Source organism: Typopeltis vanoorti, chromosome 19 (genome assembly GCF_054136105.1).
Source record: "Typopeltis vanoorti isolate ZY-2024b chromosome 19, IOZ_Tvanoo_1.0, whole genome shotgun sequence".
Classification (NCBI taxonomy): Eukaryota; Metazoa; Arthropoda; class Arachnida; order Uropygi; family Thelyphonidae; genus Typopeltis; species Typopeltis vanoorti.
This window is the reverse complement of record NC_143567.1, coordinates 102,351,169-102,363,859: the sequence shown is the minus strand read 5'-3', so window position 1 is coordinate 102,363,859 and position 12,691 is coordinate 102,351,169. Positions and strand designations below refer to the sequence as shown.

At 36.9% G+C, this 12,691-nt stretch overlaps 1 protein-coding gene across 1 annotated transcript in view; it reads right to left on the bottom strand.

The window, feature by feature from the left end:
- Positions 1–552: 552 nt before the first annotated feature.
- CHMP2B (Charged multivesicular body protein 2b) overlaps positions 553–12,691 on the bottom strand; it is a 67,935-nt gene continuing 55,796 nt past the window's right edge. The window contains exon 8 of the mRNA XM_090409174.1: positions 553–1,657. Coding sequence (XP_090265300.1) covers positions 1,550–1,657 — 108 coding nt within the window. The 3' untranslated portion in view covers positions 553–1,549. The remainder of the gene's footprint in view (positions 1,658–12,691) is intronic.

The window sequence follows — 12,691 nt, the reverse complement described above, 5'->3', positions numbered from 1 at the left end:
ATGAGTGAGACTTACAAACTTCTGAAAGGGTAGTACAGGGTTTCAGTTGATGGAATTTTTCATTTTATGGAGGGTGGGGAAAGAACAAGAGGGCATCCATGGAAGTTGAGAATGAATGCTGTCAAGGAGTTAGGGCTAGATTTTTCTCTCAAATGTGTGATTGCCTTTAGATGTTAAGTATGCAAGTAACGTGAATGAATTAATTCAAGATCAGGTATGACAGCTGGTACAAATAGCATGGATCCCTTGATGAGTTCCTGACTTCCTGAAGGTCTCTCTTAATAATAATAAAAATAATAAGATTAGAATGTCTTCTCAGCTAATATAACAGTAATCAATTACATTACTGCTTCATTTACATCTAGTTTTCATATGCCTTCATTTATACCTACCTCAATTTCCAAAGAACTACCTTTGCTTGATTATTGAAAATTATTTGTCTATTTTAAAATCTGGATATCTCTTATTATATCAGTACATCTTATATCAGAGCTAAACTATGCTGCTGCAGGATTATTTCTGAAAATGTTCAAGAAAATTAAACTAACTGGATTCAGAAACATATTTATCTTTATTTACTAGACAAAGTGTTAAGCTTCTTATCTTCACTCCCAAGTTTGGACAATTTTGTTCTACAAAGGAAGAATCTTTTTTTTTTTTTTTTAAATAGGAATGGTATTTACATTATATAGCATACCATAATCATTTACATGGAAATTATGAAACAAAGCTTCCAAAGAAAATAATTAGCTAGCACTATTAAGCTAATCTACAGGTTATTAAACTCCTCATTTTTTTAATTATTCTGTTTTTTTTAAAGTATTAACAGAATGAAATATTAAACTAATGTCAGAAAATTTGAGGGTCCAATTTGTTTATTCTTTATAATAACATGAATCAAAACATTTTTAAGAAGCTGATGGATCTCTCACCAAGATATATTCAAGTCAAGTGAAAAAACGTTTAGTAAAAATCTTGTATAAATTGAACAGAAACAGACTCTGCCAACTACCTAAAAGTTTGCTAATCAACATATTCAATAATCTAGTATCAGCTAAACACACATATTACTACCAATACAGAAAACAAAAATTTAAAGCTTAGACCAATCCAATTAAACATCAGTCACATAGTGTTATTATGTTATTCACATTTTACTTATCCATTTATAACATGCTAGGGAACTGAAAACTTGCATATTTACAGTGAACAGAAATAGCAAAGTTTATGTGGTAATGGAGCTGCCCCTATATTCCAACCTAAGGCTACATTTAGTTCTAACTAAAATGGAAAATATTATTTAGAACTAAATTTAGTCCTAAGTTGGAAGGGCAGCTCCATTATCAAATTAAGCTTTGCTATTTCTGCTTACTGTTTTCACTTAGGAGTTACATGAATATATTTTAAAAAATATATAAGAATTGCATATTTACATTTCAAACTCCCAAGTGCAAAATTTATTTGAAAATGTAACTTATTTGTGGAAAAAATGCACATCACAGATTGATGATCTTCGACTTATTCCTGACCATCCTACCAGTGGAGGGAATTATGTCTTCAACCGTGCCAACTGCCGTTCAATTTCATCATCAGTAGGATTCCTTGCCTTTGAACTCTCTCCAAGAGCTCCTCTGTGAGCTGAAGGAGCTTCAGCAATCTAAAAAAAAAAAAAATGTTTAAGTTCTTTATATGCCTCTAAAAGATGTATCTCAGTATGTCAAGCATCGGCAGCTTATTTAAAAAATTAAAGAAAATTAAACTAACTTTAATTAAGCTTCTTTTCTTCTAGGGAATTAACCAGAGAATCTTGCAGTTAAAGCTTACTTAACTTTCATAAGAAGACAAAAAAAAATTTAGTCCCACCCTTTAGAACATATCTAGAGGATGGGACTAAAACAGAGCCCTGGCAAAGCTGACCTGAATTACAATACATGATGGGACTTGTTTTAATTCAATAGCAGAGAGTGACAAATTAGAACTTCAGTTCCTCTTTTTTTGTCTACTACAATATTAAATTGTTCTCACTAATAATTGATTGTTAGTGCTTGCATACTGCAATAAATTCTTTGTGTTCTGATGATGCTGGTCAAAAAACCAGCTGAATAAATATATTTATTTATTTTGTTCTTTTGGTATTGTGAATTACACCAGAAAATTTCAAATGAATACATGCCAACACAGCTCGAAAAAACAAACAGTTATTTTCTTGTGAAATATTTTAATATTTTCATAAACACTTGCTAACATTATCCAGGAGACAGAAAGAAATACTTGCAATTGTTTTGCCTTTAAAAAAAAACTAGTGTATATGTATATATATATATTCAGCTTTATATTGGGACTGGCAATCTCCATCAATATTGAACAAGTAAAAAATTGGAAACATTCATGTAAAATTTGATATTTCTGTACCTTGACTTGAAGTGCTAACTATTACGATTATGCATTATTTTATATGAAAAGATGTTATTCATCATCATCAAAATCCTGCCATATACCCTGAAGGAGTATACGGGATATGATAGTATTACTTTTTACATAATTTTACATCGTTAAAATCATAAAAATTTACATCATTACTAACTTCCTATCTACAATTTTCCTCCAAATCAGTCTGTTACTTGTCAAGATTCCAATATTATCATTATCAGATATTATATTTCTATCATCTAACGCACTTTGTACAGTATCAATCCACCTATACCTTGGTCTTCCTCTGGGTCGCTTTCCTGCCAACCTGGCAGAGAACATCTGTTTTGCTAATCCTTCCTCTCCCATTCTGTTTAAGTGACCATACCACCTAAGATCAACTCTACTAATGCATTCCTGGATGCTGACAATGTCAAGTTCTTTCCTAATATCCTCATTTTTAATATGATATCGCCATTGATGCCATCTGTCATGCCCTTAATTTTTCTCAGGACTCTCATATCTGCGGTCTCTAGTCTTTGGTCAAGTGTTTTACTTCTGACCCAGCTCTCAGATCCATAAGTTAAAACTGGTTTGAACACCGTCTTGTATACAGTTAATTTAGTGTTCCGACTAATTTCTCTCTTATTCCATATTAACATAAATTTATTCAGTTGACTTCCTACCATACAAGCTTTGTTGATTCTGTTGTCTATTTCCATATTGAATTTACCACCTTCATTAAAAATCGTGCCTAAACAGCTGAAATGTTTTACTTGTTCTATAGGTTTCTCCATTCACAACGCAGTTGATATTTTCAATGCATCTACCTATTTTCATTGTCTTTGTCTTTTTATTGCTGACCTTCATACCATGTCTATTACAGCAATTTGTTCAATTTAGTCAGGGAATCTTGCAGACTTCTAGCAAATTTATTTAGAAGTATAACATTGTCTACATAAAGCAAAGAGCTGACATTAACATCTCCAATTTTGATATCAGATTTGATACCATTTTCCTTCATAATGTGATCCATGTAGATAATGTACATCCTTGTTTGACACCAGATTTAACATTAAACCATCTTCCTGTACTTCCTTCAATTCTAACTACTGACTTACAACTCAAATAAAGATAAGTATTGCTTGATATAATTCCCCACTGACACCATATAACTGTAGAGTTTTGAATAGCTTCTCTCTTGGAACCTTGTCATATGTCTTTTCCAGATCTACAAAACTTAAATACAGATCTTTGTTATATTCCCATGATTTCTCAACTATTTGTCATAAAGTGAAAATCTGATCCTGACAGCCTCTATTTGGCCTGAATAAAGCTTGTTGCTTACCAAGCTTTTCTTCCACAATCCTTCTCAACCATTTCTCAAGTATACTTGCATAAATCTTATCAGGAACACTCAGTAGAGAAATACCTATGTAATTCTCACATTCAGTTTTATTTCCCTTTTTATATATGGGTACTATGAGAGCTCTGCTCCAATCATCCGGAATTCGTCCCTCTGAACTATGTAATGCAGCCACTGTAAGACTTTTATACCTCCATACTTGAGCATTTCTGGTCGAATATCATCTACTCCAGCTGCCTTTCCACATTTCAGGCCTTTTTGATATCTTTTTCTACTTCAAGTATGGATATATATTCCTGATTGCATGCCTGGTCCCTGATTCTTTCATTTAACAATTATTTGAAGTAATTACTCCATACTTAAAGGATATCTTTTTTTTCTCCAGTTTTCATGTCACCTTTATCATCTCTAATTCCTTTTACAGCATTCTTTCCTCCATTTCTGAGCTTTTTCAACAACTTCCAGAATATCTTGCCATCTTCTTGATATTTATTTTCTATGTTCTTACCAAAGTCTTGCCATGACTTTTGTTTAGCTAGTTTTACACAGTGTTTAGCATTCTTGCATTTGTCTCTGTATTCTCTAAGAGAAGAAGCTGACTTATTTGCCAGGAACTTTTGATATGCTTTCTTCTTTTCCTTCACTGCCTCTTTAACTTCCTGTGTCCACCATGGAGTTTTTCTTTTTCTATCCTTGCAGACAACCTCACCACACACCTCTCTGGCTGAATCGATCAGTGTTTTCTTCAGGGCTTGCCACTGAATCTCCAAGGTTTGGTTACTATTCTCAGACTTATTTTTTCTTGAATAATGTTCGTGTATTTTAGTTTACAGTTCGCATCTGAGAGCTGTTCAACTTTTATTCACTTTAAAACTTTCTTGCATCTTCTTCTTTTCAATATGAAAAGAATCTATCAATATAGAACAGCTCAGCAAAATCCCTGGAGTAAAAAGTGAAATAAGCCTCCTCCACAGTAATCTGGCTCAGCTAATGGAGGCCAACATACTTAACTACTACAAACATGGATCAAACTCTTAAAATAGTTACCCTAACTATTTTAAGAGTTTGCCCTAAATATATAACAACAGACTGTGCAATCCTCTTGCGCAAAGTGCTGTCTGGAGACTGAAGCTAATTCACAATATTAACATCCTTTTCCTGGAAAAAACCCACTTCTTTAAACACTGGGACGTGGGAAACTTTTCTAGGAGCTACCCGGTCACTAACTACTGGTGTTTCGGGGAATACTCACTTGCAAGGGGTGGGGATAATAATTCGCCCCCACATCGTGGGAGAGTTCTTCAACGTCCAGAAAGACGCTATAGGACGTCTAGTGTCCGTGGACTGGAAGTACGATGGCAGCACTACCCAATTTCTTACAGTCTACGCCCTGAATCGCATGCACCAACGAGATGGTTTCTTTTCTGCTCTTGAACAATACCTTCTGGGAGTAGAACAACTAATCATAGCGGGTGAATGGAACTATGAAGAAGACACCTGCTATGATAAAACAGAAGGGAACAGCAATAATGGGACTGGCGGGTTTTCTGCACTAAAACGGTGTTGCACAAACTTGGATCTTGCCGATGTTTGGAGGCTGCAAAACCCTTTCAAAGTTGAAACAATGGTACAGCAGCAGGATAGCGACAAGACTTGATAGATTTTACACATCCCAAAAGTTAGAGCCGTATGTTCAAGAGATACGACACATTGCAGTGAGCGGTATGCTAACTGACCACAAAATGGTGGTACTAAAAATAAAACTCCCAGAGGCTATGGGAACAGCCAGAGGCCCTTGGAGGCTCCCCCCCCCACCATTCCCAGTCTATTTAGCAACAGGCTACAGCTCTTCTGTGATGAATGGAAAGACATCAGCTGGGACTGGGAAACTTGGCAGCAGTTCAAGTCGCAGGTAAAGGAACTCTTGCAAGAGTGTGGGCACGAAAGGGCCCAACACAAATGAAAATGTCGGAGGGATCTCTACAAGGAGCTCAGTTGGTACCACATAAACGAGCTGCACGGAGTCCCCTGTGGAGATCTCATCAGACAAGAAGAAGTTGAACTGCAACAAGAGCAGCAGAGAAGAGTCGAAGACCTCGATTTTTGAGCAAGACTCTATCTCAGATATTTGGAAAGACCTTCCACCGCATTCTACAACCAACAACGGGTGGTGGCAAATGACGATCGAACGGTTTGCCAGATCCGAGAGAATGGCCAACTGCTAAAATCATCTCAAGAAATTCTACGACATTTTTATCAGCACTACCTCGGCGCCTTTTCTGATCAGATGACTTTAGCGAGTGGGACATTACATGTGTTCCCGATCATCTTAGCGCTCTGCATGACAGGCCAATAACTGCTGAAGAAATAAAAGCAGCCTCCAAAACAATAAAGGCAAGAAAAACCCGGCTTAGATGGGTTGGGGATTGAGTTTTATCGAACTATCTGGGAAGTCGCTTCACCGATATTAGTAAAAATATTTAACGATTTCCTCACTTTGGGAAATATCCCCGAGGATTTCATTAAAAGTTACACAGTTTTAATTCCAAAAAAAAAGACCGGGATCGAACTTTAGGAAACAGCTGGAGACCGATCTCCCCCACAAATTTGGATTATAAAATCTTCGCCAAAATTATCTGTACCCACATCAAATGCGGTATAGAAAAAGTAGCAACGAGCTCTCAAGTTTATGGAGTCCTGGGAAGATCGATGGAACTAAATCTCTTTCTCATAAGAGATCTAATCCGTCTTTGCAGAAACAAAAGCTATCCTTTGGTACTTCTCTCAACAGATCTGGAAAAGGCGTTCGATAGCGTCAGGCACACGTACTTGCAGGACATCCTTCAAAAAATAGGGGTGGGACCTGGGCTTTGGTGGGTAATCAAAAACACGTATGCAGAAGCCTCTACCCAAATATCTATTAACGGGTTCCTCTCGAATCCATTTCTTATAAAAAAAAAAAAGGGGTAAGGCAGGGTTGCCCGCTAAGCCCTCTCCTTTTTTCATTAGCGCTGGAATCCCTTATCCGTAAAATTGATAATACCCAGCAATTAGAGAAATACCCCCCAGTCTCCAGACATAGCAACATTGTAGCATATGCCGATGATGTAGTGGCTACGCTCAGAGACTCTGAGTCCATCTACATCTATTTTGGCACTTTGCAAAAATTCAGCATAATCAGTGGTCTCCACGTAAACTCCCAAAAAACTAAAATTAAAATTTTTGGAGATTCCCATAATTATCTTACATTACTTGGCTTTCCCTTTCCCGCGACTCCAGTACTGCCCATCTCAAAACTATTGGAAGCCTGCGCGGAAAAACTAAAACTGTTTAAACCAAACTATTTCTCTACGGAATAGCAATAATTATCAAAACCATTATTAAGCCAATGTACATGCATACCATTAATATCACTGATGTTAAGGGAATAGAAGAAAATCAGCTTTACAACCATTGATAGAATTTTTCTAGAATAATAGAAAACACGAAGTCAGGAAAGACTACCTAAAATTAAAAAGCATTCAAGGGGGATTCTCACTTACCAGTTTTAAATGTTTATTTTACGCAAATACTCTTAAAACCATATGAAAGGCTTTAAAATCTAACCATATTTCAGGCAACTTAATTAAATACTTCCTAGGACATTTCCTTTCCTACTTTGGGATCACGGGTCATGCTGGTCCCTGCGCGGAGGTTGTGCCTAACTGGTATTATTCACTTAGTAAACACATCAAAAAATTTAAAACAGAGGGAATAGATTTATTAAAATTAAAATCACAAGCAGTATACTGGGAATTTTTCCAGCTTTCCAGATGTGATAAGCCAAATTTAGATACAAATATGGAAATCCTATTCCAAAACATCAGGAATAGCTGGAGACAGTGTTTCACAGGGATTTAGCATGGCGAATAGCCTACGGACAACTCCCTGTGAAACTGGTAAAGTCCTGCTATAGACCAAGTCTGTGCGACCCCTTCTGTGATGTCTGCCAGAGTGTTGAAATGGTGGGACACTTCTTTTACTTTTGTTCCCCCCCCGCCCAACGTGTCTGGCAAAGACTAAGTACAGTGTTGGGAACCCGATGCTGATACTGGAGGAGGTCGTACATCCGCAATTCCCCCCTCCGGTCAGAAAAAATCCAAAAATTCATAATTTTTCTGATCAACGTGATCAAGTATCACATCTGGAAAGTGCGGAAAAAGTCCCAGATACGGGACGAAAGCATAATCTATGCAAGAGTCTTAAGCGGGCTCTATTTCTATCTGCCAAAGTTTCTAGCCCAAGAAAGGCATCTCCTAGGAGATTACAAATTTGTAAACAAATGGTGCAAACCACCCATAATATGTTTCCTTATACAGAGGCAAATAAAACCCTATATCTTCCTATAAGGTAATCCACGGGGCTTACAGTTCAACAAATAGGAGGGGGTCGGCCTAAGAACCCAAGCAGCGAAGGCTTACATCGAGGCTCCTCGTGAGCTGCATCACTCGGGCCAGGTTCTTCCCCCAAATTTCCATTCTCAGGTTTTTTTTTCTCCCCTCAGTCGCCCTTCAAAACAATGGATCCCTTTAATTTGGCACTAAGCTAATCAGTTAAGTTCCAAAATACAATCCTATATAATTTAAGTATAAAATGTTTTCAGTTTTTCTTTCTTGTAGGAACAGGAGACGTCTACAGACACCTGGTTTAATTTAATTTAAGTCACGTTTTTTTTTGTTTTTTTTTATATATATAGAGCAATAGGTGTTAGGAGATGACATCTTCAGACACCTGGTTTAATCTAGTTTAAGCTATGAGGTAAAGTAAAGTACGTTTAAAGTTTTTTTTAGAACAGGAGAAGAGATGACATGTACAGGCCGTTTAGCCATAACCTCTTGGTTACATACTCTACCTTTTGTTCTCCTCCCCTCTTACTACCTGCTGACCCTCAGCACTCTTTATACTCCAAAGGCCGATGATGAGAGACATGAACTCCCATTCTTACTCACTGATGAGACCTCAATAAAGGTTGAAACCGGTCTGTGTAGTGATAAGTCTCATAATGCAGAACAGTAACACAGTTCCTAGGAGCTGGGTTTCACATTATGGGTAAATACCAAGAAAAGTGAACGGAGTTTGCTCCACCCTTACTATGAGTTGCCTCAGTGTTGCACTACCAAATGGGTTAGGTGCTGCACTATCCAGGTATTTGCTTACGCTTGGACTTGCCGAACTTTATACAGTTTCTATGTTCGGCTATGAAACAATGTGAGAAGTTTTCCATTCTAAACAATTCTCACATTGTTTAGAATGGAAAAGTAACTAGTTTTTTGGAAAGTGAAGAAGCAATTTGACCCAGGAAAGGCTAGGGTTGTAACTCAGTTAAGGAGAAATCTGATTATATTGGGAGATCTGGATATTATTAAGAGTAAAAAGAAGTTGAAATAAGATCTTTCTAGTGAGAAAAAAGTGCAGAATACGTTTGATAGCAGTAAAGTTCATAAGATGAAGAATAGAAAAGAGATCAGAGTTTCAGACATTGTGGAAGATCTTAAAGTTTCCAATAATTTATTTGCCATTCATATTGGTCCTTAGTGGTCAGTGCATCAACACTCCAATCAACAAATTGCAGGTTTGAATCCCACTGTGAGTATGGATGTTTGTAATCATACTTTGGCGGGAGATGAATTTCATCATCTGGTGTGGGACCACCATCCTGCTTAATGGAAGCCAAAAATGGCTTGAAAAAATTTCAAGCGATTTTTAATCTTTAGAAGAGGGGTTTCAGTTTATTTAAAAAATAATTAAAATCATATACAATTAACAAAAACAGAAAAGAAATATCCTTAGCCCAATTATAATACTAAAGTTCTATAAGTTTTACCACATTTTTATGACTGGGAGTAACATAAAAAAATTTTTGCAAATGAAGAAGAAGAATAAAGTGCACTGACATGTTTCAAACCTCCTCCTTAGGAAGAACTATTCCAACAGAAACTGTCTGTTCAGGTGGATCAAATCTCTTCATTTCTTTCTCATCATCAAATTCCTGATATACACCTTCAAATGTACAGGATATTATGATAGTAATGATGTACTTTCCAATCAACAATTTCCTTCCAGATTAATCTGTTATCTGTCAAGACTCCAATATTATCAGATCTTATCTTTCTGTCTTCTAATGTACTTTTTACTGTATCAATCCACTTACATCTTGGTCTTTTTTTTTTCCTGCCAACCTCACAAAGAACACTTGCTTTGCTAATCTTTACTCTCCCATTCTGTTCAGGTGACCATACTACCTGAGTGTCAGATTTTAGGGAAAGACAACGTATGCTAGAATATTAATTAATAACTTTAATTAATACTTCCTATATTTCGGTAATGTTACCATCTTCAGGGAACATAAAATAATCATATGTGCACACAGGCACTAACACTAAACAAATATGGCTGAAGAAAACAACTGAAGTCGGTCCTGGAGTCCTAAAGGTGCCCCCCTAGTGGGCTAAATTGGGTTGTCTTGGCTGTTGGGCTGATGTTCTTAGAATGCAAGCTTCCCATATTTGGGGAAGTCTCATGCATCTGAATTTATTGAGGTTTGGAGAGTTTTTTTGAGAGCTGAGGCTGATTACAGGAATAATCTCTAATATTTATACTTGCTGCAGTGTAGTAAAAGTGGCTTTCTTCTAGCGTATCTTGTGGCAGGTGCCCAAAGCATGGTCAGCAAGTCCTGAGTGGCTGTATTGGTGGAACTGGATATAGTCCTTATGTTCAGATATCCTGATATTAGCTGTCCAGCCTGTTTGGCTGTAGTAGGGCAGTTTGCAACTACAAGGGACCTGGTATACTCCAGGTAGGTGTAGGGGAAGTGGCTGGTCTTTGGCAGAGCAGATAAGAGATGCCAATTTTTTATATGGTTTGTAACAAGTTGTCAGGTCTTATTTTTTTAGGATTTTTGTTACCTTTTCAGAAGTACCGCAGATATAAGGAATGATGATACATTTAGAGTAATGTCTGTTATGGAGGGGGGTTGTGGTTAATTGGTTTTAATATTTTTTGGGGTTGTAGCCATTGGCTACGAAGGTGTTAAGAATATGGTTCTTAACATCATGTTATACATCATCTACATAGCGTAGCCGAACAGTAGGTTTATATGGAGCCAAGTTTAAGGCTTTTCTTCAAAGGTCTCCATAAAGAAGTTGGCCAGGGGTGGAGAGAGTTAGGTTCAGTAGTTAGGGCATTGTTATCTGAACTGATTAATTTTGCCCTGTTATATAGGGTTTTTATAATCCCATATTGTTGGGGGGGGGGGGATATTACTGGTGAATGTATTTACCTGTATGTGTAGGTTTTCTCTAAACAGAGAAAGCCAGGGATCCATCAGGCTGGTATATAATCAGAGTGATCTAGGAAAGGCAGATTGTAATTGTTTTCCTTCTCCAAGGTAAACTGGATCCTGGGGTGTCGATTGTTTAAGTGTGTTAAGAAGTTGTGGAGTGTATCCAAGCCATGCAGCCAAATAACGAACACATCATCTACATAGCATAGCAAAACAGTAGGTTTATGTGGAGCCGAGTTTAAGGCTTTTCTTCAAAGGTCTCCCTAAAGAAGTTGGCCAGGGGTGGAGAGAGAGAGAGTGGAGAACCCATGGCTGTCTCCTCTATCTCTCTATACTAGAATATTTCCTATCTGTTTATAGGAAGTATTCTAGTATACGTTGCATTTCCCTAAAATCTGACAGTCATGTATTACTAATGTATAAGTTTATCTACAAGAATCATACTACCTGAGATTAGCTTTGCTAACACTTTCCTGAATTCTAACAATGATAAGTTTTTTCTTAACCTGTTAACTGCTGAGATATTAAATAACCAGTATGACCCTCCTTGTTGAGTTATTTTTACAATTATAAAATATTATAGTAACTATTCATATTATTATAAAATGTATTACACATTTTTGCACTGTTTTCTTGTATAAATTGAAGTCACTGAACAAAACTGTTATATAGGAATTTTATTTTCAAGTTAGGGATGTCCAAAATTTATCTTGAAATTTATTTGTTTATTCCATGTCAAATAATGTCACACATAACTTCAAGTGAGAAACACCTCTCCAAAAATACTTCAATACTTTAGTAGTGTGTGTGGTAATTTTGAAAGCAGAAGTGTACACATAAGGCTATGTCACAATTGGCACACATATACCAGCACTTTTCTTTTTCTATGCTCCAATGTGGTATTTGAACACACATGACAATGCCTAGTGGAATTTGCTTTCTTGGGTGTGGGTGGCACAGGTATTAGGAAATGTCTTTCCCTCAGTCTGAGGAGTTCATCACTCTGTGATGGTCATCCAGATGTAGTGGTCAGTCTTAGCATGTGGAACTTTTGAAAAATTTCTCTGATGAGAGTCAATTGAAAATTAGCATGTGTGATATTTTAACCAGTATGTACATTATACAAAATATGTGAATTGAGAACAGCGAGATCCAAGAAATGGAAAAAGAATTTTCTATGCCATTTGAAGGCCTTTCGCACACATTCAAGAGAACTGACTATCATGTCTGTCCTGTCCACAGCCCCCATATTCCTATTATAATCCATGACACACTCAGGTTTCATTATTGGTGTGTTTGTTGTCCTGTCAACTTTCCCTAATTGTTTCATAGTCTGTGTGGAGTGTGGTCAACATACAAACTTCTCGTTTATCAATCCATTTTACCACCATCATATTATTGGTGTGTCTGGATTCTACCTGTCCTTTGTCTAATTTTTTTGTTAGTTTCGGCAACCCTTTCCTGTTTTTCCTAACAGTCCCACATGCATCGGTACCATTTTTATGTAGCCAGTCGTACAGAAGAGGGCCAGAATACCAATTGTCTAACCACAATGTGTGCCCTTTCTGAAAATACTTTGCCACTAGGGTTTGCAC